Source organism: Nelusetta ayraudi, unplaced genomic scaffold, assembly GCF_046127955.1.
Source record: "Nelusetta ayraudi isolate G7.1 ecotype Tasmania unplaced genomic scaffold, CSIRO-AGI_Nayr_v1 ptg000151l, whole genome shotgun sequence".
Classification (NCBI taxonomy): domain Eukaryota; kingdom Metazoa; phylum Chordata; class Actinopteri; order Tetraodontiformes; family Monacanthidae; genus Nelusetta; species Nelusetta ayraudi.
Window position 1 is genome coordinate 1922084 of NW_027466201.1, and position 24357 is coordinate 1946440.

General features: G+C 41.0%; 4 protein-coding genes across 4 annotated transcripts; all 4 read right to left on the bottom strand.

Moving 5' to 3' along the window:
- Positions 1–475: 475 nt before the first annotated feature.
- On the bottom strand, positions 476–4854 carry epm2a (EPM2A glucan phosphatase, laforin). Its single transcript, XM_076013539.1, has 4 exons — positions 4194–4854; positions 3532–3706; positions 1612–1856; positions 476–1141 (listed from the first exon to the last, which is right to left on the bottom strand). Exons 1-4 carry the CDS (start codon positions 4438–4440, stop codon positions 858–860), a joined length of 951 nt encoding a protein of 316 aa, XP_075869654.1. The 5' UTR covers positions 4441–4854; the 3' UTR covers positions 476–857.
- Positions 4855–5294: 440 nt separating this feature from the next.
- Positions 5295–10067, bottom strand: LOC142879950 (hydroperoxide isomerase ALOXE3-like). Its single transcript, XM_076013532.1, has 14 exons — positions 9906–10067; positions 9332–9536; positions 9137–9218; positions 8905–9027; positions 8706–8809; positions 7873–8045; positions 7605–7748; positions 7220–7423; positions 6778–6864; positions 6523–6689; positions 6297–6418; positions 6101–6201; positions 5828–5998; positions 5295–5691 (listed from the first exon to the last, which is right to left on the bottom strand). The coding sequence occupies exons 1-14, from the start codon at positions 10056–10058 to the stop codon at positions 5512–5514; spliced, it is 2016 nt and encodes a 671-aa protein (XP_075869647.1). The 5' UTR covers positions 10059–10067; the 3' UTR covers positions 5295–5511.
- A 2465-nt stretch (positions 10068–12532) lies between these two features.
- On the bottom strand, positions 12533–17465 carry LOC142879912 (hydroperoxide isomerase ALOXE3-like). The gene is made up of 14 exons (XM_076013471.1): positions 16847–17465; positions 16432–16633; positions 16225–16306; positions 15981–16103; positions 15744–15847; positions 15289–15461; positions 15035–15178; positions 14574–14777; positions 13769–13855; positions 13490–13656; positions 13275–13396; positions 13082–13182; positions 12821–12991; positions 12533–12712 (listed from the first exon to the last, which is right to left on the bottom strand). The coding sequence occupies exons 1-14, from the start codon at positions 16991–16993 to the stop codon at positions 12533–12535; spliced, it is 2007 nt and encodes a 668-aa protein (XP_075869586.1). The 5' UTR covers positions 16994–17465.
- A 1788-nt stretch (positions 17466–19253) lies between these two features.
- LOC142879951 (hydroperoxide isomerase ALOXE3-like) lies at positions 19254–24157 on the bottom strand. Its single transcript, XM_076013533.1, has 14 exons — positions 23951–24157; positions 23408–23612; positions 23167–23248; positions 22910–23032; positions 22691–22794; positions 22048–22220; positions 21801–21944; positions 21512–21715; positions 20858–20944; positions 20586–20752; positions 20372–20493; positions 20176–20276; positions 19895–20065; positions 19254–19819 (listed from the first exon to the last, which is right to left on the bottom strand). The coding sequence occupies exons 1-14, from the start codon at positions 24095–24097 to the stop codon at positions 19640–19642; spliced, it is 2010 nt and encodes a 669-aa protein (XP_075869648.1). The 5' UTR covers positions 24098–24157; the 3' UTR covers positions 19254–19639.
- Between the last annotated feature and the right edge of the window lie 200 nt (positions 24158–24357).

Consider the following 24357-nt stretch of genomic DNA (forward strand, 5'->3'; position numbering starts at 1 on the left):
AAAAAAAAACCCCGGCGGAATAAACGGCAAACCTTTTGACAATCGCACCGGCATCCATTATGTAAGGCCGCCTGGAATCCACGCAAAACACAACACAACACAAACCGTGCGGGCCTCATTTCACTCACCAACGAGTGCGCGCTCTCATTCTTCAAAAGGCAGAATACAGAGAAGCGTTTCACTCATTTCATATTCAGATTGTGTGGATAAATATGGAAACGCACACATGCGCACAGCCCACTCCACTCCCACTGATGCCGTGAGCTCCTGTTTCCCAACTCTTTCATTCCAAACTATCAAGTTAAAGTGGAAAGTGAGGGCATCTCCAGCTCAGGAGAGCCGCTGTTGTTATTTTGGTTGCAGGTAGTGACGGGTGACTTTACAGCAATGTGCCATTGCAATCCCACATTCTCTTTCCCCAAATAGAGGGGGGAATATTTTTTTTCCCTTTCAAAAGATTCCTCGTACACAAACATGACATTTTCAAGCTTTCATTCCTCTCAACGTCAATGGCAGCAATCAATTGTCATTTACTTTGCAATAAATTCACATTAGGCTTTTTGTTGTTGTTGTTGTTGCTTAGATTCTCTCAGTCCATGCAGTTTAAAAAGTCCAGTCCAGTGTTCAAAATGTCAATCCGATTAAATTGTTACAAAAGAAAGGTCAGCCATCCACTCAAAAACTGCGGAAGGCTCCCTAAGTTGACTTCAGTTATGATTTACAGTAGGATTTGTAAATCTGGGGAGGCTGTCTCACGCTGGACTACGTCATCTTTCGGGACAGCGAATCAAAAGTCTTCCACACAGTTTTCGGCCTTTTACTTCCGACGAGGAGATTTCTCGACAGGATCCGAACTTTCACATCTCGGCCTGAGAGACGGACGAGCGCAGCCGCCCGAACATCTGGACAAAGTCGCCGTGAGCCTTGACCAGAGCCTCCTCGTCGATGTACACCGCCGGCCTGCGCGCCGTAACAAAGTACTGCACCTTCCGGAGGCTCCAGCCGAGGACGTACATCAGGAGGCCGCACGCGGCCGCCGTCGACCGGCCCACCCCGGCGTTGCAGTGAACGTAGACGGTGTGACCGTTCTCCAGAAGACCATGGAGTAAGAACACAGCCTGAGGGAGCATCCTGATCCGACCTGCAGAAGGGAGAAAGTAAACACCCAGCGCTCTGTCAGCAACATGCAGTCAGGTTTTATGTTGTTGTTTTTTTTTGTGAACTTTGCAGCTCCAAACACATTGAAGGTCCGTCAGTGTCAGTTTTAGCAGCCCGTCTCCGGGGCGGACAAGGAGGCAAAGCGCATTTTAACATGGCTTCAGTGCAAAGACTGCCGCTGATGGACTGCAAACTTTGCAAGTTTACAGCTTGAGCAGATTTTCAACTTATTCCCGGTTGTTGATTGTTTGTGCAAGTGGATTAACTCAAAACCCATCATGCATTGTTTGCCTCAGATCGTCCATTAAATTTGTTCATTTCCTTGCTGGTGATTTCTGAACATCTGTGGACAAGCTGTGCCAGTCCACTGACTGATAAAAAATATATATTTATCGTTGTTACATTATTACAGCTATACCGAAGTAGTATCATTATTTCCCATAGTCGCCTCACCCTCTGTGCTCATGTCCGGTGTGGGGATCCAAACGTACACCAGGCCACAGTCTTTGTACAGATTCATCATGATCTCCGGGGTCATGGCCTCTCCCCCGTCGCGCCTACATCCACTTGAGTTGTTCACCACATCCCACTCCGTCTGGAAGTTCATCACTGCAGTGATCCCCAGTTCGTGCTTCATCTTTACCGTCACGTGTTCCACCTGGCGAGGGCAGCTGCCCAGCCACACACTGGGCAGCACTCTGGCGGAGACAAAAAAAAAAAAACACACTAGCTTTTATAAACAATCTTGTGATTTATGTTTGCCCAGGTTCGCTTTCATGGAAAGAATTTGTTCCTGCTGGGAATTTTTTAATTTTTTAATTATTATTTTTTTTTTTATTGAGGACTGCCCTAGATTGCTTGTATTGCCTGAGTTTAGATGGAGGTTGAAAGGTTGAAAAAAAATTCAAGTGTGTGCATCATCCATCTTGCCGAACAGAAAGAATTTTCAATTTGTCTTGACTAGCGCATAGAAACTGATCAGTTTCGACCTGTGACCAAACAAAGAACAAACTACAGACATAAATTCAACAGACCAAGAAGATATTCCATCTGGCAGATCAGGTACAATTATTTAGTGGGGTAATGATTCACAGATTTGGCACAAAACGTCTCTTAGGGGAACAGGGTGAGGCCTCAACAATCAATGGAAACATAGGTAGGAGGAGAACACTGACTTTGGCAATTAAGTAAGGGAACATTGTGTCTTTTATGGATTTTTTCTTTCTTATTCCCGAGGATTTTTAAATGGCAAACAGACAACTGCAAGGGTGACAGCAACAGCAGCGCACTAACGAGCAAAAGGCTGTCATCTCTGAGAGAGTACCCTCATCCCTTATTGACCTCTTGTCCCTCTAATTTTCTTTCTGAACATCAGGGTCTGAGGCAGACCGCGTTTCATGCTCATTAGCAAACGTCAAGTGAAAACCAGAGGCTGTGGCGCATGAAAGTGAGGGAACATACTCTTAAAATTGCTCTTGCAGCCCAATGCCTTAATCAAGGTAAATTATGTTATATCAAAGCTATACTGAAGCTGTAGAAAAGTGTAAAAGTCTTGGGGTAACTGATTGGCAACATAATAATTATAATAATAATAATAAGAATAAGAATAAGAATAAGAATAAGAATAAGAATAAGAATAATAGTTTATTTTTTTCATGGGCACCTTCCTTAAAAAAATACAATACAATTAAACAATGTACAAAGAAAGAATGGGGTCATTGCAGACCAAAGGATGCAACAGATTTAAAGGGCTTGTCTGTATAGATGTTTTCAAGTGAGATTTACTGTACTGGAAGCAGAGTGTTGGCTCATTCTTGAGTGTAAGTTATTGGGAAGCACAGCAATAAGCTGACGTTAGGATTTTGAGTACGAGTAGGGAACGTCTCCGCAGCCATTGGGCTTCAGACTCAGGTGGTGCCTCCGGGAGTGTAAATTGTTCAGGTAAAAGTGTCGCTATGAGCTTTCTCCACTATGATTATTTTATTTTCTTCTTCAGACAGTATCCATATGTAATAAGCTGGCACTAAATCCAAGCAATAAATGTGGGGATTAAACTCAAGGCCATGCGTCTGCAAGGTCCAAGATTTGCATTTCCTTAAATTAGAAAGAGTGCAACAGGACAGAGCGTCCTTCTGAATAGGGGTCCTTGACAGTGGCCTTGTAGGTGTCTGGATCTAAACCTTTTTTCTTTTTTTGGCAAAGGTGCTGTGCCACAGAAAAGAGAACCATTTTATCCATGCACCATTCCTGACATACAGGTGTCAAAGCCAATGCATCTTTTCAACGAAAGACTATACATACACCCTCCACCTTTTTTTTTTTTTTTTCTCTTTTCTGAAAATGACACAAGAGGATTTGATGACACCATATCACCTGGAGAAATGCATGGCGCTTTGACCAGCCACACTGAAGTAAAAGTTGGTTGTATGTCTCATCTCGTCTGTGTGTCCCGTTTCCTCTATCCAGTGGCCAATTGGGTGGCAGTACACTCCATCCACAACGTTGCGGTCATCATAAGAACAGCATCGATCATGGCCTGGACTGCTGCCTGGAGATGAAGAGGAGGAGACATCTTTTCAGAAGGTTGGCGGACAAAACATGCAACCCAAATGTTTTAAATCTAATCTGAAATAAGTAAAAGGAACCTTGCTTTCATTTAAAAAAATAAAAAAATAAAAAATAAAAAAACAAGACAAAATTTATGTTTTTTTTTTTTTTTTTTTTTAAAGGAAAACAAGTCGGTAAAACTGTATTTCCGTAGTGGCTGGTATTCAAATTATTAGACGGAAAGTCTCTTCTTAGGTCCCTAGCAGTAATTTATATCTGAACTCACAGCTCCAACTGGCTGACTTTAGACAATACTTTACCGCCATCGCGTGGCGACGAGCTTACAATACATAAAACAAAACAAACATGGCGGACAAGGTTATTTTTGTTTATGACTTTATTTGCACGAAACGTTCACTGGAATGCATGGTTCCGTGAAGTCAATTGCAGGGGGAAAAATATAATTCAGACAATGTTGCGTCACTGACCCTCCCATATTAAAGTGTCTCCGGCTCTTTTGACGAATTTGAACCACATCGGGTCTTTCACCGGCTCGGCCAGCTGCACGTCGACGGTCCACAAGCACGGTTCGTGCGGTGACGGCAACTTCCGAGAGGCGGTCATCTGAAGCGCCCTGCCCGGGTCCCAGTGACCAAGTTCCACCCGCGAACCCACGACAAGCACCTCGATGTCCGAAGATTCCGGAGTGAGGATGACGCCGAACCTGAACAACATTTTTTTTTTTCCTCCGCCTCCTCCGAACTACCGATTCGTCCACTCATGCAGACTGTTGGAGCTTGTAGCTCGTATTTCCGGTCCGGCGATTAAATGTAACGGCTAGCCAATCGGGTTGCGGTGACAGAGCTCCGAAGAAACACTAGAAATAATATATATTAAAAGCCGGATATGATAAAGTCGTAAATTGGCAGGAATAGTGGAGTTCTATGCATCGTAATGGATACCACTGCGACAGAGTGACAACCGTGGTGTCAGAACCTGTTGTGAATTTGACCTTATTAAATCGGTCCACTCGAGTTACCTTGCAGTGGCAGCAGTGACCTGCATCCATCAAGCCTTCAGAGTGACAACACACTCACGTTTCTCTGTTCAAACGGCCAGCCCACACACACACACACACACACACACACACACACACACACACACACACACACACACACACACACACACACATACTTTGAACAAATTCTAATTAATTTCTAATTACTTTGCATGCAGAGTAACTACTGTACTGTACTGTACAGTATATCATTAGAAATCAAGAAAGTTCAAGTGACAAGTAACTTGGGTGCTTTATTTGCCAAAAGCAAAACGAGGCAGTTCTAAAAAAAAAAATTCTGAAAGAAAGAAAAAGGCGAACTGACATCAAAGCTACATAAATCTCTGCGACACAGAGACAACCGTGTTGTCAGAACCTGTTTGACCTGATTAAATCGGTCCAGTTGCCTTGCAAAGTAACTTTGGAGCTGTGCTAATTCATTTATTTGTCCACTCTATTTGGCAAAAAACAAAACAGACAGAGGCTTACTAAACATTCTGATGGAAGAAAAGTGTAAACTGACAGCAAAGTCTCCAGATTAATAGACAATAAAACCCCACTATCCCCACTAAAGCGTATTATTAAATGTCATCACTAGTACTCTAATCTACCTGTATTCTTCCAATCCCCAATACAAATCCTCACCTTTCCCACCATCCAAACTCTGTTTCATTTGTCAGCATGCAATAAAGATGCTCAGAGAAAGGAGCAAATAAATGATTAGTCTTGTCTTGTTATCTCAGCCTATATTAGATTGATATGCTGTTCTCAATGATGGAAGGGTTCAGGTATGTGTAGGGTATTTCAAGCTTTGCATTTCTTGTAGTAATTGCTTCAGAGAGAAGAGACAACTCCTCTTGGAATTTGTCAATCATGTCCTCCGTAGCCGGCTCATCAAATCGCTGCTCTGGGTATGTTCCCAAGAAAACCTGCCAAAATACACACACACAAAAAGGTACAGCTGCTTATCTTGGAAATTTTGTTTGCAATACAATTCAAAACTTTTTTGTGTTTGAAAGTTTTTATAATTTTTGCAGGGGGTTTTCTTAGTAAAAATCTATTTACCTGGTCACTATACTTTTCTGAGAGGAGAACAAGCATTGCAGCAAAGGCAGCTGTCTCTCCAACATTTGGAAGGATCTCCAAAATAGTTTCTTGGCTTGTTTGGCCTTTGGTGGTTGGTGGAGGTTTGTGCAACAGGATCGGAGCATTTGGTATGAAGACGGCGTAGTCAAACTGGGTTGGGAAAGTGAGACAAGGGTTATAGAATATGTGCATTATAAAATCCCCAATCTTGAATATTGTGCTGCTCCACCCCTATTTAGAGACTTTGCTAACCTGTCCATTGTTGACTGCAGCGTGTTGCGCTGAGACTGTGAAGATCACCACTGTGATGAACTTGATCACTTCCTCAACAGTATGGAAGGACGTAGGAAAACCTTATGTTGTAGGGAAATGCCAAGCTTTACTGACTGTATGGAAAAATGGACAAACCACACAGGACACTTGCAGACACAGAAGGGTTAGTCTCCACCTGAAGCTTTGTTTCCCAAGAAGCCATGGGTGAAAATCTCACTGATCCACTCCTGCAGTTCAGTGTCTTTTTGGACGTCGCTGTCAGCTGGATAATAGTGACTCACCATTCCCTTCACAAATCTAGGAAATACAAATAGTTTTATTGTTTTAATAGTTTCTTTTTTTTAAATCAACAAATCTTTGGCCTGAAATTAGAAAGTGAGAGGTTTAATTGGAGTGTAAACCTGTTAATGATTTCCCACAGCCTGAGGCCATCGTCTCGGTAGTAGAAGTTGGGGACAGACTCCAATCCTCCTGCAGTGATGTTTTCTGGCAGACAGAGGGAGCTGTAGGTCACCTCTGGCAGGGACCTTCTCATCAGCTCTAGACTGCCTTCATATCCAACTGAACTCTAACGTCAATGACATTTTGTCATGTAATCTCAACATTTAACTTGAGTCGTCAGAACATTGTGAAATTATTATATGAATCGACCATACCATGCTCAGTGGTCCTCCAGGTGCCAAAAGAGCTGGGCGGCCGCCAATGTTTATATTTAGAGTGTAGCGGAAGTGCGGTATGAGCAACTGCAAAGACAAAGATAAAAAAACATTATTGGTGGCCTGTCTATTGCTCTCATTCAGAAAGTAAAGCTTTTTTTCCTAAGGTGGCCAGGGCCACATTTTACAGACAAACTGCCACATTTTCACATCAAGTTTGTTTTTATAATTAATAACTTCGAAGTGGTGTGGCCTGCTTTCAATCCTCATTTTGTGTACACACAGTGGTTCTCAATAAAGCCCTGTTTCATCAAATTTCACCTGAAAACAGAAAGGTATATCATTGCCATGCCATAGTATACGGTATATTATAATACATTTGTCTGTAAGAGTTCACACCAAGTGGCCAAAAGAAGGGCACCAGCTCTGTGTGCCCCGCTACCTTGTACAGGGGATGAATCTCTGGGAAGCAGCGAAGAGTAGCGACAGTAAAGACTTCAGCCAGGAAGTGAGTGTTCATGAGATGATGGACTGTTTCATGATCCATTATGTCAACATTTTTGATGAACATCTTGGCCAGTAGCCAGTCTGTCTCTGAGTCACTGGGCAGAAAGATGGGGTTCTTCTCAGAGGGCTGTTGCTGCAACTGGGCCGTTGAGAGGAGGATCACAGTAAGACTAACAATAACAAGAAGAATATTTTTTTCAATCGGAAATTGCCCACATAATCTTGTGAATGTTGAGAAAAATGAGGTGAAATTCCAAAACGTGCTTTTCAATGATCTTGTCATTGTTGAATGAAATGAGATTGCAGCGTCAGTGGCATACCTGTATTGCAATGGGCATCATTTTGTTTTGTGGATTGAGGTAGAAGAGACAGAGTCCAGGAGTCACATACAAAGGTTCTCCATTGTAGTCCCTTCCTGACATCCCGTCCACCTTCTTCTGGTCATAAATGAATATGTGGCCTTCCTTGGGGTTACACATCATACATACATGTAGAGCAACCTCAATTCAAACAGTTTCAAACTGGCCTAAGGTAGAATTACAGGCAGTTTTGTCTAAAGCAAGGATTGGGCTGGAGTGATTTCCGTACCTCAATCTCCTCCTTCAGAGAGCTTCCTTCTTTCAAGAATGGCTTCACCATTTCCTCTGTGACAGGGAAGTTTTTGGGAAGCTCTGAGCACCTCTTGATCCTATTTGGATTGATTCCGTTCAGAAACTGATATCCAAAAAAGTCATCCTCTTTCCAGTGTTCTGCAACATACTCTGTAAAATGAACAATGGGTGCAAAAACAATTAACATTAAAAACAGTTTTCTAGTATCCCAGACAAGCAATGGGTTCCCATTTCCTCTTGGGGACCCTCAACGTTCTCTACAGCCATGACAGACACTTGGAGATGTCTCAGTGTCGTCTTAATCAGATCCCTGAACCGTTTCAATTGACTTCTTTCAACAGCAAGGAGCAGCGCCTCAATCAAATCTCTATTTGCATGGTTGAGCTTATCACCCTCTTTTAAAGGAGGCTTCCCCAGCTGGTCACTGAAGAAGCCTCATTTGAGTTGTTTATAACTTCTCTCTTTTCCTCTCGGCCATAATCAAGAGATTGTGATTTTAGGTGAGGAAAAGACTTGGTAGAAAGACTGGTAGATGAGAATATAGATAGACTGATAAATTAAGAATCGAGCTCTTTTATTACCAAAGTTGTCCAGTACAGCAGTCTGTTGCCACAAACCAACTATCTTCCTGTCATTTGTGAACAAATCTCAAAGATTACCTGTTGCATGCCCTTTGATTCCTCTTTTTACACCTCAGTATATACTACTCTAAAAGCATTGGCACAGGCTTTCACACAATAGTGGAAAGCCCTGCTTCTTCAAAGTCCAAAAAAAAAAAAAAAATGTTTGTCTGTTAGCAAGTGTGTCTACCTGAAATTGTTGTTGATTTGAAACAGAAGATTTTTGTCATGTCTTCAAGGCTGTCAAATTTTTCAGTAGATCCAAGCATTCCCTTCAGTTTGAGTTCAATGCCACTAAAAAAAAAAGATGAGAGTAAAAAGAGGGAAATAACACATTGGCGCCACGGTCTAAATCTTGTTTAACGAACAGATAATGAATCTTAACCCACGTTGTAATTTTTGTATACTGGACTTCATCTGATCTTTTTGAAGAGAAGCGAATTTCAGTTGGTAGCTCTGAGGTATCGTTGAAGTCAATGATGTGGGGGAGTCCTTCAGCCAGAGTCTTCCATCTAAACCAGATAAACCGACAAGAACAGCCAAATTATCCCACAATTTAAAATAATCTGTGACTGTAACCTCAGGATGACACTTGAACCTCACATTCTAGGAAAACCTTACCGGTAGAAGCTCTTTTTAAGGCTCAACTGCTCTCTTCGGTGCTCTACCAGCAAGGGATGATCGTCTTCAAAAACTTTCATGGCTGGGGAGTTTTGAAAACAATCATATCAATAAAAAATATAGGAAGGAAGAAATACCTAACAAATACTAAATTTTGACCTGCTAATTTGACTGGTTATTGAATTTGAGGCAGACCTCTCCCTCCTCTCAGTTCCACGTGCTCTCCTCTGGAAATCCATCTGTAACAAGGGAAAAGAATGGCGTCTCCTTCTGGAGTTGTCACCACAATTTTGGAGCAGTACCACTCATCCTCAGGGAGAAGAAAGCAAGGATCCTTCTCCACTTTGAGCAGCAGAAGTTCCCCCAAGGACAAACTGGTTGAAATAGTGTAGGTTCCAATCTGGAAAGAGATCGTAATTAACAACATTAGCATGGAGCCATTTGCCGGAGGTGGTATCTGCAGTAAAGTTGAGGCAGCTTGTTGAACTGCAGATAGCTGGTTGGACTGGAAAGGCTGCTGGTTATGAGTGTGGATTTGCCAAAGTATGTTTTTACATTTGCTGTCACAATCTGTATGGATTTACTGGTATGCTCAGCCTGAGTTTGCTGAGAAAAATGTGGCACATAAAAAGTTGTTTCAGCATGCTAACAATTGAAGAAAAGTACCAACCTCTATTACCATGTTCTAAGCATTTCTCAATTTGAGTTTTAACCCTTAAGTGTTCATAATCCTGTAAATGCTATAATGCACCTCGTGTTCCTGACTTACCCCACCAGTTTTGAAATCTCGTCCAAAGTTGTCCAACTCTGTGCGCTCACTCTGCCCGTTGATTCCAAATAAGGTGACATATACATGGTCATCTGTTCCTGCTTTTACCAGATTACCAGTTGTAACTTCCACCTTGTACTCGGCCATTATCATGAAATGAATCTTAGAGGAAGAATTGTAATTTTTTGTTGAGGATATTTTTTGTCAATTTTGTTGAGAGAAGTAGGAAATCTAATATCTCTTAATTCCTTAACCAAATTGTCTGACTGCTTCTCCCATGGTCAACTGTTTCCCTGCTAAGTCTGTCCTTCTTGTAGTTGCAGACTATTCCAACCATCACCCTCAAATTTGTGAATTCCACAGAGGTGGAATGCATTAATCTTGTCTTTCCTGTTTGTCATGTTTGGCAGGTTACAGAGATTTCTTTGGTGCTTCTGTGTGTGTTTTCAAAGTAAAATCAAAGCAAAGCAAAAAAAGGGACCAGTTTCTCACATATTTGGAGGCTTAGATGATCCACATTCAAGCCCAAGAAGTATTTTCTGAATATATGATCAACATGTCTGATGCCTTGACGGTTGAGAAAGCTAGTATTAAGTGGATGGAAATAATTCTGATCCTTTCCATCTAATTTGCCTCGTAACTAACCGGTTCATGTAGATATTTCCTTTTAGTGTATGATTCAAATATCATGAGGAATTTTCATTGCGTACACACTGACTAAAGCAAAGCCATCAAACGGCATTATCTGTCCATCCATCTCCTATACCCGCTTCCTTCCTGCAATCAGGGTTGTGGCAAACTCTAATATTTGATTTCTAATTATATACTGTACAGTACAGTACAGTAGTTACTCTGCATGCAAAGTAATTAGAAATTAATTAGAATTTGTTCAAAGTATGTGTGTGTGTGTGTGTGTGTGTATGTGTGTGTGTGTGTGTGTGTGTGTGTGTGTGTGTGTGTGTGTGTGTGGAGGGGGGTTTGGGGGGGTCCTTTGTAATGGGCTTAATATACACATCTGTTATAGTCTCATGACGTATGTGGATGAATGAATTTTGCAGTTAATCCACAATTTTTTTTAAAGCCATGAGAGAGCTGCCACAGGCGACACCTTTTCACCACTACAGCGCTGGGTACTACCATTTAAAAGAAAACTGGGAAGCCAAGTACAACTAAAAATTAACAAAGACTTCTTGAGTCTTTTAAATTCTCACTGGATTCTGTAATTCTGTTACAGTTAGGCCTATTCTTACCAGCAAAGTATGCCTCAAGACACTGTCGAGCTTTGTGCTGGACAGAATGATTCAGTTGGACTCGCAACCTCGCCATGAAAAACCTGTTTATCGTAAAGATTTTGCGGCATCCGCTTTCGAGCTAAGCAGGTCCCAAGATTTGATGGCTATGGGTTACTTCAAAGGTCCCGTATTATGCACCTTAGGGATGCAACATTTCAACATGCAACATTCGGTATTATCCTGAATCGTTCAGTACGCCCTGTTCAGTTCAATACACAACGACAAACGAAGGCATTTCGGTACATTTCGGCCAGTCACAACACTTTATCAAAACTTGGTGTACAGCTGTGTATGTTGTGCAAAGCAGATCCACTCAGGAGTAGAGACTAGTGGTGTGTCACTCGTCACTAATGTCACTTCCAAGTGCAAAGTGCATGAAACGACAGCGAACAGAATACATTCATGTAAAGCATTTAGCACATTCACCAGAGCGTCTCTTTGGGCAAACAAAGTAGAATATTAGCAACCTCAGATAATAAACCCTTTAAAGACCTCATAAGAAGTTCATATTTTTTCCACAATTCTGCTAAATTTGAATGATTTCTTATGTAAATAAAAAATTGCTAGTGCCAGAGGATAAGTTAGCCAGTCAGCACAAGCCTGTCCTTGTCTATCCTCTGCTTGTCCTAACAATGGTTAAATCAAAAGTTAGCTAAGTCAGGGAAATTCATTCCCTAATTATTTGAGGGGGAAAAAAAGGCAGATGCGATGCAAAATAAGCTTTATTTGAGATTCCTCCACCAAGACAGTATTAGAAACATGATATTGAGAGCATTTAAAGTTCATTTCCTACATGACCCATATTTCACCATGCGCCACTCCCATTTCATATATGCTGGGCTAGCTATTCATGCTTGCAAAGCTCCTTTTTTGAATGACCATGGTTTGTATCTCTAGTTATTTAACGATCCCAGCGACAAGCAAAACTAAAATCAATTTAATTTTAAGCAAAAAGTGTGAAAAGCTTGAAATCTCACCTAACAGCTAAAACACGTGGAAGAAGAGCAAACAACAAGAATTATTTTCATGTAGGGACCCAGACTTGTGTCACACACCTGTACAACATTACGTGCAAAGTGTGAGACAGTCGATATAAGCTTCTATTCAGTTTATTTGTGATATTAAGGGCATAACCTGATACAATCAACTTGAAAAAGTTTTGAAGTTTGTCTACGGTAATCATATCTGTCGCTATATTATTAAAACTGAATTTATCACTGGGAAATTGTTTAATTATAAATCAATTAATTATATCTGGGGCTCATTCATACAGTTGGGGGATGATTATTGTAAGTTGATGGGGTCCCAATGAAAATATGCCATTGCCGTCTTTGATCATTCAGTTATACTGCTCTCTAAAAGGTCAGGATTCAGGTAAGTGTAGGGTATTTGAAGGTCGTTATTTCTGGTCATAATGACTTCAGCAAGTTTTACCAATTCCTCTTGGAACTTTCCAATCATCTCCTTAGGAGCCTTCTCATCGAATCTCTGGTCAGGGTATGTTCCAATGGGAATCTGCCAAATTGATGAGAAAAAAAAAGTAATTTTGTTTGCAGTGCAGTTAAAAACCGGCAAAAATACTGTAACCATCAAATTCCTTTGTATAGTAAAACCAAAACTTACCAGGCCCTGATATTTTTCTGAGAGGATGACAACTGTTAAGTTAAAGAGAGCCATCTCTCCAATATTTGGAAGGGTTTCCAAAATTGTTTCCAAGCTTGATTCGTCCTTGGTGGTTGGTGGAGATTGGTGCAACAGGAGTGGAGCATTTGGCGTGAAGGTGACATAGTCAACCTAGATTGATGAAGAAAGATGTTCTTTAAATTTGAATTTTGTATCAAGGGTCTGTTGTTTCGCACACCACTCCTCAGACACTCGACCAACCTGTCCATTATTGATTGCACCGTGTTGTGCAGTAACTGTGAAGATCACCATTGTGATGAACTTGATCACCTCGTCGACGGTATGGAAGGATGTGGGAATACCTTTTTTGTTGTGAAATGACAAGGTTAACTGTCTGTATGGACAAATGATTAAGCCACACAGAACACTTGCAGACAAAATGGTTAGTCTCTACCTGAGTCTTTGTTTCCCAAGAAGCCAAATTTGAAAATCTCACTGATCCACTCCTGCAGCTCAGTGTCCCTTCGGACGTCGCTTTCATTTTGATAATAGTGACTCACCACTCCCCTCACAAATCTGGAAAATAGAAATATTTTTTAATCAACATTTTCTTTTTCTTTTTTTTTGCTTGAAATCAGAAATTCAAAGTCAGTACTACTCAGTGAAAACCTGTTAATGATTCCCCACAGCTCGAGGCCATCGTCTCTGTAGTAGAAGTTGGGGACAGAATCCAGTCCCCGTGCAGTTATGTTTTCTGGCAGACAGAGGGAGCTGTAGGTCACCTCTGGCATGGACCTTCTCATCAGCTCGATTGCACCGTTGCGTCCAAGTGAGCTCTAATATCAGTGAAATTACTTTTGAATGCCGTCAAAAAACAACACAAGCTCAAACTCATCATTTAACTGAAGGTGTCAAATTATCAATGATTGTTATATGAATAGAACATACGACGCTCAATGCTCCTTCCGGTCCAAGAAGAATTGGTCGGCCTAAAATGTTGATAGGCAGCGTGAATCGGAAGTGTGGTACAAGCAACTATAGAAAAAGATTACATTTTAGTGGTCTGCCTACGATCTTCATTTACTAAGCTGTCACAATGCAAATCAGGCTATTTCCGAACCAAATTTAAAACAGGCAAGTAATGTTTGTATACAATAAATATACCATTTGTATACCAAATACACTTGCGCACGCACACACACACACACATACCACTTTTCTCACAGTGAATCACACACAATCAAACAAATAAAGAAGTTAGGATTTTTACATTCCATTCATTCATTCTCTATACCCGCTTATTCCTATTCAGGGTCACGGGGGTCTGCTGGAGCCTATCCCAGCTGTCTTAGGGCGAAGGCAGGGGACACCCTGGACAAGTCGCCAGTTCATCGCAGGGCCACATAGAGACAAACAACCATTCACACTCACATGCACACCTACGGACAATTTAGAGTGTTCAATTGACCTCACATGCATGTTTTTGGAGTGTGGGAGGAAGCCGGAGAACCCGGAGAGAACCCACACAGACACGGGGAGAACATGCAAACTCCACACAGAAAGGTCCCAGGTCCAGGCCCCGGAATCGAACCCACGACCTTCTTGCTGTGAGGCGGCAGCGCTAACCACTGCGCCACCGTGTCGCCCAGGATTTTTACATTCAATTGAAAATCAGAAATTAAATTTAAAATGCAATAGGAACGTGACAGTGGGCAAAAGAAGGGCACCAGCACTGTTCACAGCACTCTTTTACCTTGTACAGGGGATGAATCTCTGGGAAGCAGCGATGAGTAGCCAAAGCAAAGACTTCAGCCAGGAAGTGAGTGTTCATGAGATGATGGACTGTTTCATGATCCATTATGTCAACATTTTTGATGAACATCTTGGCCAGTAGCCAGTCTGTCTCTGAGTCGCTGGGCAGAAAGATGGGGTTCTTCTCAGAGGGCTGTTGCTGCAACTGGAACATTGGCAGAAGGAGAACCACTGAGAAAACTCTTTACATTTTTCAAATTAAAATTGTAAGGGAAAAATCTTCAACATTCTTTAAATATTTTATGAACATTGAAAAAACTAAACTGAAATTTGAAATAATGTAGAGCAATAATGCAATAATAGCTTTCATGGATCATACTACAACTTTCAATCAAAATATTCTTTTTGTGTTTTTTTATTGTTATTGTTAAAAACAAGGTTGTAGAGTATAAAGCACACAACCTGTATTGCAATTGGCATCATTTTGTCTTCTGGGTTCAGGTAAAAGAGACAGAGTCCAGGGGTTATTTGCAGTTGTTCTCCATTGTAGTGCCTGCCTTGGATCCCATCCATCTTCTTCTGGTCATAGATGAAGATGTTGCCTTTCTGTGGGAGTTAAACTTTAAGATCAACCACAATTCATCCAATTTCAATGTGGCCTCAGGCAGAATTACAGTTCATCCAAAGCAAAGACCATCCCTGTGCAATCTCCATACCTCCATCTCTTCCTTAAAAGAGCTTCCTTCTTTCAGGAATGGCTTCACCATTTCCTCTGTGACTGGGAAGTTTTCGGGAAGCTCAGTGCACTTCTTGATCATAGTTGGGTTGAGTCCGTTAAGAAACTGATATCCAAAAAAGTCATCTTCCTTCCAGTGTTTTGCAACATGATCTGTAAAATGAGCGACAGGCACAATAATAATCGATTATTATAATACTTTTTTTTCGAAAGAGAGTTTTTTGATGTCAAGTCACCCTGTTTCAAAAGCAAAGGCCTCTTGTTTGTGCCTGCTTGATTTTTCTTGATCTGCGTTTTTTTTTTTTTGCATTTTTTTTTATAACTAGTATTGAAATTGTATGGTCTTTCACCTGTTGTTGGGAGAAAACATTCAGAAGGATTTTTCCTTTTAGCTAGTTTTACTTAATAAAGTGGTAAATAAGTGAATATTTCTACCTGAAAGTTTTGTTGACTTGAATGTAAACGCGTCTCTCACTTCATCAAAACTTTCTAATTTTTTGGTAGATCCAAGCACCCCTCTCCAACTGAGCTGCAGGTCGCTGAGGACAACACCAAGAAAAAAAAAACTTTAGAATGATAAGACATTTTGTATTGGATTGTTTTTGGTGACATTGCTCAGAATACTGTTGAATGAACCCAAAATGTGTTCGATGTGTAACTTAACCCACAAACCTAATGATTTTTAATAATCCCATTTGTCCTTGTCTTCCTGAAGTGAAGCCCATTTCACCTGGTAGCTCCTGAAGAGTTCTGAAGTCACTGCTGAGGGGTAGTCCCTTAGCCATAATCTTCCACCTAAATAAGACCAATAGACAAGAACAATTGATGAAAATGAAACAAGTATTTATCCAGAAAGTAAGATAAGACTGTTTTGTAATTGCAGGATTACAACAGAACCATAGGAGGAAAAACGTACTGATAGGATATCTTTTTGTTCCTCAGCTGATTTCTCCGGTGGCGTTTCAGCAAGTCATGAACTTCCTCAAAAACTTTGATTGCTGAGAGATTATGAAAACAATCAAATTAATTTAATGTATGTATGTATGTATGTATGTACTGTATGTATAAAATGCATGGATTTGTACTGCATTTGTACTTGTTATTTATAGAATCTGAGTCACACCTCTCCCTCCTCTCAGTTCCAGGGGCTCTCCTGTGGAGAGCCATTTATAACAAGGGAAAACAATGGCCTTTTCTCCTGGAGGAGTCACCTCAATTTTGGAGCAGTACCAATCATCGTTTAACTGCATGAAAGACTCTTTCTCCACTTTGAGCAGCAGAACTTCCCCCAGATACCCAAGGGTGTCAACATTGTAGGTACTGGTCTGGAAAGAGGTGGTAGATGGAAAAATTAACTTAGAGATGCCATATATTGTTTGGAAAGATATGTAAATGTAAAAAAAAAATGACACCACCATGAAAACAAATCTTTCTGTGACCGTTCTTTTTTGGATTACAGGACATTCAAAATCTCTATCAATTTGTTGAACAGGAGAATCTGTTTTTTCATGCAAACATGCTGCATGGTTCCAACTTACCTGACTGGTGTTGAAATCCGGTCCCCAGTTGTCCAACTTTGTGCGCTTACTTTGCCCCTTGCTTCCACATATGGTGACATAAACATTGTCCAATGTTCCTGCCCAATACAAGTCACCAGTTGTCACTTCCACCTTGTACTGAGGCATGGTCGTACAATTCAAACTGTACAAGTAGAGCTGAATTTAGTCTTCACCCTGTGGATTCAACCTCTGGGTAACTACCTGAGTTTTATCGCCATTTTTATAGAGTAGTGATGAAAAGGTGGGGTTCTGAGGGGGTGGAGTTTGGTTTAGCTGATCACAAGGTTTTTGGCCTGCAGCATAGCCTGATGCAACTTTCCTTTTAACTATTGGTGTCATACTTCAGTCACAAAGCCAAGTCACAGTGTGTTGTCCCATGCACAAAAAATCTGAACAAAGCATTTTGAAAAACATTTTGTCATAAAACTATCTACTGACGTGCATGAAGCAGAAGTGCAAACAAATGGAGTGTCTTGATACTGCTGTCATGTGCAGTGCATCCATTCATTCACAGCATGTTGTATGTTCCAGCCACATTCCAAAATGGATTGAATTATTTTTTTCCTATAATAAATTTCCACAAATAACATCCCAGAATGAAAACTTAAAAACGTTTTTTTCCTTTTTTTAGATTTTTGGAAATTAATTTAAAAAAATAAGAACTAAGAAAACATGTTCATAAGTATTCATAGGCTCTGTCATGACCCTCAAAATTGAGCTCAGGTGCATTCGGATGCCACTGATTGTCCTTTTTCTTTGTCTTTAGAAAGACTTCCAGGCTATGGATGCAGTAACCCACGGAAGAATGTATGAATTATTCAGTTTGTTTCTTTTATTGCAATGGTGGCAGGGCCTCCTCGAGCCATGTCAATGCCCTATGGGAAAATGAACCATGACCGCCAGGAGTTTCAGAGAAGAACCGTTTCAAAATCACCTGTTGATTCCCAAGAAAAGGGTTGAGTCGCCCTCCACACGCCCAAGCCCCCTTCCTTGGAAGACAGTTGTGGCAGGTTGGGTTGCCCAACAATTGTCCCCAAAGAAAAGCTTGTAAAATCTGCCACCTTTGATTCCGAAGAAAAAGGTTGGGTCGCCCTCCAAACAGCCAAGCCCCCTTCCTTGGAAGACAGTTGTGGCAGGTTGGGTTGCCCGACAATTGTCCCCAAATTAAAGCTTGTATGATTTGCCACCTTTTTCTAAGGAAATCGTTAAGATCTGCAAACAACACACCAAGCCACAAAATGTTCTGAGCTCAGTTAGAGGAGCCCAACGAAAGAGGTGAAAGGTTGTGCCGGAGAAGCTTCGCTCCCCCCTCCTCACCATCTTTGAAATGCATTCGGCCTTAAGGGCCCCTCTCCTCCAAACGGCCCTTTCATAGTGGTCTCATCCCTAATTTCTGTTCTTGACGGCTTTGAATCTCACTGTTTTGGTGATTTTGAAAACACAGGACATGATGTCAGAAGATCCAAAGTGCCTGGGGACTCTCCATGGCAGGGGGGTCCTACTCCCTGGGCCAAGATTGCACTTGACCGCATACCTACAAACTTGAAGACTTGAGCAATGTGCTAGTTGTGACAGCTGGACAGACACTCCACTGGAAATACAAACATTCACAGATGTTTGAGAGAAGAACCGTTAAGAAATCACACTTGTTGATCCTCAAGAAAAGGGTTGGGTTGCCCTCCACACACCCAAGCCACGTTCCTTGGAAGACAGTTGTGGCAGGTTGGGTTCCACAACAGTTGTCCCACAAGAATATTTAAAGAAAACACCCGTAAAACTAAAGTCTTTTGCCCATCCGAACTGTGTCCCAAGTCTCGCTGTGTGTTAAAAAAGACAAAATAATAATAAACTGAACTGCTGCTATCGTACAAATTGCAGGTATTTATATACCTGCAATTTGGTTATTATTATAGCTTCAGATTTAAGTGAAGGATAACATTTTCTCTATCTTTAATTGTTGATTTGTTTGCTAAAAAGTCGGATTCATGGAAGAGCACCTTTTTTTTTTTAGTTTTGCTTAGTACTTCATTTCTAATATAACTCTTCTTCAGGCACGTGTGAATATTGTGGAACACGACACTCTCTCAATGAATATCAGTCCGCACTATTGTATTTTACTCTTTTTTTCAAACTGATCTTTGGTTTTGATTTTTGCTTTTCCTTGCAAGTATGATTTCGTCCAATTTTGCTTATGACATTAATTAACTGTACAGATAAAAGTGAGAGAAAAAAAAATCATTAGGCTGATACACATGATTATACACATGATACACATTTTAAGCGTTAAATCCCACGTAACAGTTTCAACATGTTTAAAGAGGAGCAAACAACTGGGAATTTTGTTCCCAGTTCTCAGCTTTATATCACTGCAGAGAACCATGTTTGTGTCACACAATCTTGTACAATATCAGGTGAAAGGTGTATGCCAATGCAAGTTTCTGCTCCATTTATTTGTGATATTAAAGGCACATCTGCCTCAATGTGGTTTGGTACAATTGTAATAAAATTGTAAAAAAAAAAAAAAAAAAAACAAGTTTGGAAGTTTGTCTGTGGTCATCATATCTGTCACTATGCTTTTAGAATTGAAGTTTTCATTGGGAAATTGTTCAATGATAAATTTGTTTTTTTTTAAAGAAAAATCTAATTGGGTGTCTTTTATGCAGTTGGATGATGATTAGTATAAACACACAATGAAAATATCTCATTGCCCTTGATCGTTCAACCGTTTGTCTTCATCAACTTCCAAACATTTATTTTTTTTGCAAGTTCAATTTAGGCAGTTACACTGTTCTCTATACAAGTAGGATTCATATAGTTGTAGGGTATTCCAAGTTTTTCATTTCTGACAGTAATGTCTTCAGTCAGATGTGCCAATTCAGCTTGGAACCGTTTCATCATCACCTCAGGGGCTCGCTCATTGAATCTCTGCTCAGGGTATGTGCCCAGAAGAACCTGTCAAATTGAGACAAAAAGTAAAGATTATACTGAAACCATAAAATTCCTTTGTTTAGTAAAACCCAAACTTGCCTGGTCAGTGTATTTTTCTGAGAGGAGAAGAGCCGTAATGTTGAAGATGGTTATCTCTCCAACATTTGGAAGGGTTTCCAAAATTGTTCCTTGGCTTGTTTGTCCCTTGGTGGTCGGTGGAGGTTTGTGCAACAGGAGTGGAGCATTTGGATAAAAGGTGCCATAGTCAACCTAGATTGATGAAGAAAGACAAACATGATGTTTGTTCATTCTCAATGTTTTAATTTTGAATAGAGTGCTGTTGTGGGAAACCCTCACTGCTTCTCAGACAGTCTACCAACCTGTCCATTATTGAGTGCGCCATGTTGTGCTGAAACCGTGAAGATCACCATTGTGATGAACTTGATCACCTCCTCAACGGTATGGAAGGATGTAGGAATACCTTTTTTGTATGGGGAATTTCTAGGTTAACTGTCTGTATGGACAAATGAGAAAACCACACAGAACACTTGCAGACAAAAAATGGTTAGTCTCTACCTGAGGCTTTGTTTCCCAAGAAGCCATGGGTGAAAATCTCACTGATCCACTCCTGCAGTTCAGTGTCCCTTTGGACATCGTTGTCAGTTGGATAATAGTAACTCACCATTGCCCTCACAAATCTGGCAAATACAAATGGTTTGATGTTTTATTCTTTAAAGTGAGATTTCTTTCAACAAGTCAACAATATAGGATTATTCATTGCAGTGAAAACCTGTTAATGATTTCCCACAGCCTGAGGCCATCGTCTCTGTAGTAGAAGTTGGGGACAGAATCCAGTCCTCGTGCAGTGATGTTTTCTGGCAGACTGAGGGAGCTGTAGGTCACTTCTGGCATGGACCTTCTCATCAGCTCGATTACGCCGTTGCGTCCAAGTGAGCTCTAATATCAATGAAATTACTTTTGAATGCTGGCAAAATACAACACTCAGCATTTCACGTGATTTGCCATAAAATACAAATTAATTATTAAACGAATCGACCCTACCAAGTTCAATGGTCCCTCAGGACCCAAAAGACCTGGACGGCCTCCGATGTTTCGAGCCAGCGTGAAGCGGAAGTGTGGCAAGAGCAACTGTATAGAAAACGATGGGATATTAATGGTCTGCCAATGATCTTCATTGAGCAAGTTGTCAGACCACAAATCGGGCTATTCCCTAACCAAATTTAAAACCGGTATGAAACATCAAGAACGTTACAGGTGCGTTGACATGGTAGTAACAATGCCAGGTTCATACCGATTTTGACCTGATAGACAAGTCAAAGACAAAGTTCCATGCTGTGCCCCTCCCCCCGAGTATGAGTTGTCTGGATTGCAGAATAAGTGTCTTTCGTCAGAAAGCCTGGCGTGTCCAAATTTTGTTTGTCTTTTTGCGCCTTCTGGGACATGTCCTACGACATGTTCCTAGCCTAGACGAGACACAACAAAGACTTGTGTCAGGATCTCTTGAATGTTTGAGTCTGTCTATGGGATAGAGCAAAACTCATCAGTAAGTCGATGAGTTTGGCCGTCCAAAAGGTGCTAAGAAGAAATTATAATTTTTAAACCAAACAAAAAACAGAAATTCAAATTGAAAATCCAACACCAAGAGTTTAGAGCAAGCAGCCGAAAGAAGGGCACCAGCACTGTGATCTCTTCTACCTTGTACAGGGGATGAATCTCTGGGAAGCAGCGAAGAGTAGCCACAGCAAACACTTCGGCCAGGAAGTGAGTGTTCATGAGATGATGGACTGATACAAAATCCAGGCTGTCAACATTTTTGATGAACATCTTGGCCAGTATCCAGTCTGTCTCTGAGTCGCTGGGCAGAAAGATGGGGTTCTTCTCAGAGGGCTGTTGCTGCAACTGGAACATCGGTAGAAGGAACGACTGAGACAGTGCGACAAAACACTGCTGTCGTTGAAAATAAGTTATAGACTCCGTGAAATACCTGTATTGCAATTGGCATCATTTTGTTTTCTGGGTTCAGGTAGAAGAGACAGAGTCCAGGAGTTATTTGCAGTTGTTCTCCATTGTAGTCCCTGCCTGGTATCCCATCCATCTTCTTCTGGTCATAGATGAAGATTTTGCCTTCCTATTGGGGTTAGACTTTAAGATTAACCACAATTCACCCAATTTCAAGATAGCCTCAGGCAATTCGGTCCAAAGCAAAGACCGTTCCAACGCAATCTCCGTACCCGCATCTCCTCCTTCAGAGAGCTTCCTTCTTTCAGGAATGGCTTCACCATTTCCTCTGTGACTGGGAAGTTTTTGGGAAGCTCTGAGCACCTCTTGATCATAGTTGGGTTGAGTCCGTTCAGAAACTGATATCCAAAAAGGTCATCTTCCTTCCAGTGTTTGGCAACATAATCTGTAAAATGAACAACGGTCACAACAATAATTGTTTTACTTATTTTTAAAGAGAGTATTTTGATATAATGCCACACCATGTCTCAAAGGCAAATGCCAGCCTCTCTCTGGAGAAACCTCATTGCTTGATGTCTAGTCATTTTAGGACCTTATTGGTGTTACTATCGGTGAGGAATAGAAAAACCATACAAACCGGTAAATCAAGATATCACCTCTTTGCATGGTATACACCATCCCAAACCAACTATGTGCCCTGTCACTTGGAAACAAGACTCAACGATACTTCAAGTGTCGTAGGAATATGACTTGAATATTTCCTCTTGTCTTCCAAAACCCCTTTCAATCTTAAGTCTTCAGCATCTCAGAGCAAATCTTGACAATACCATCAAAGTAATTCAAATCATCTTGGTAATGCACAAAATCGCAGCCTAATAGTACTTGACATAGTGGCTGGTAAGTGAATATTTCTACCTGTAAGTTTTGTTGACTGGGACGGAATGTTTTTTTTCATGTCTTCAAGACTTTGAATTTTTTCATCAGATCCAAGCATCCCCTTCAGTTTGAGTTCAATGCCGCTAAAGACAAAACAAAACAAATATTGCATTGATTGTATCGGGGACATTATAGCTCTGAATCTCTTTTGCTGATTGAACACAAACTGTGCTCACTCTGTAACTTAAAGTAACCTACTTTATTGCTATTATCCACGTCATTTCACCTTCTCTTTTTTCAGTGAAGCTGATTTCACTTGGTAGCTCCATAACAGTGTTGAAGCCACTGACGTGGGGTACTCCCTCAGCCACAGTTTTCCATCTAGAGAAGACAGACAAGAATAATTGATGAAAATGAAATAAACATTTATCCAAAATGTAATCTGAGAGTGTAAATCGAGAGTGAGACTTGCAACTGCAGGATTACAACTAAACTTCACAACCTTGCAAACTTACAGATAGAAGCTCTTTTTCTTGGTCAACTGCTTTCTCCGGTGCTCTATGAGCAAGGGATGATCTTCCTCAAAAACTTTAATTGCTGCGACATTATGATAGATAGATAGATAGATAGATAGATAGATAGATAGATAGAACGATTGATGGATAGGTGTACTTTATTGATCCCAAAGTGGATAGGAAGTAATCAAATGGCTAAAATTATTTGAGAGGCACCAAACAAACAGAATTTGAGTCACACCTCTCCCTCCTCTCAGCTCCACGAGCTCTCCTCTGGAGATCCATCTATGACAAGGGAAAAGAATGTCGTGTCCTCCTGGTGGGGTCACCACAATTTTGGAGCAGTACCACTCATCCTCAGGGAGAAGAAAATAAGGATCTTTCTCCACCTTTAGGAGCAGCAGTCTCCCCAGATAACCATTGGTGGTAACAGTGTAGGTCCTGGTCTGTAAAGTGGTGGTAGATGGTAAAATGAACATAAACATGCCATATACATACATGCCATCAAAGTAAGAGACTTTCGGGCCAATATCACAAAGCTTCTGTCATATTATGCAGAAGCCATTGAAGTGACAGCAAACACCATGACTCCTCACAGGACCCACAGTTGAATTTACCGATTTGGACAGATTATTTATTACTATTTGTCTTGGTTTAAAGAGTAAACGCCTATGGTCACTGGACTGTGTAGTTACACGGTAATCTACTGAAAATCTCTTTATCGGTCTATTGATCAAAACAAATTTGTTTATTTAAGCAAACATGCTGCATGTTTTCAACTTACCCCACCCGTCATGAAATCCAGTCCCCAGTTGTTGAACTCTGTGCGCTCACTTTGCCCGTCACTTCCAAATAGGGTGACAAATATGTGGTCCCATGTTCCTGCTTTTTTCAAGTTACCAGTTGTCAATTCCACCTTGTACTCAGCCATGGTCCTACAAACCAAACTGTAGAGGGAGAGCTGAAATGTGTTCGGTTGTGATCGGTGCAAAAGCAGAAGTTCAAACAAGTTGGTGCCTTTTTACTGTTGACGTGTAGGTTGGCAAAGTAGACAAGTTGTTCCCTGTTTGAACTATTTTGGCAGTTGGACAATACGTCGAACCAGTTTCAGAGAGTTCAGACAGAGACGGTCTTGCCAATATTGGCAGCTTTACCTCTGTCAGTCTGCCACAGGGCAGCTGCATCTGTACA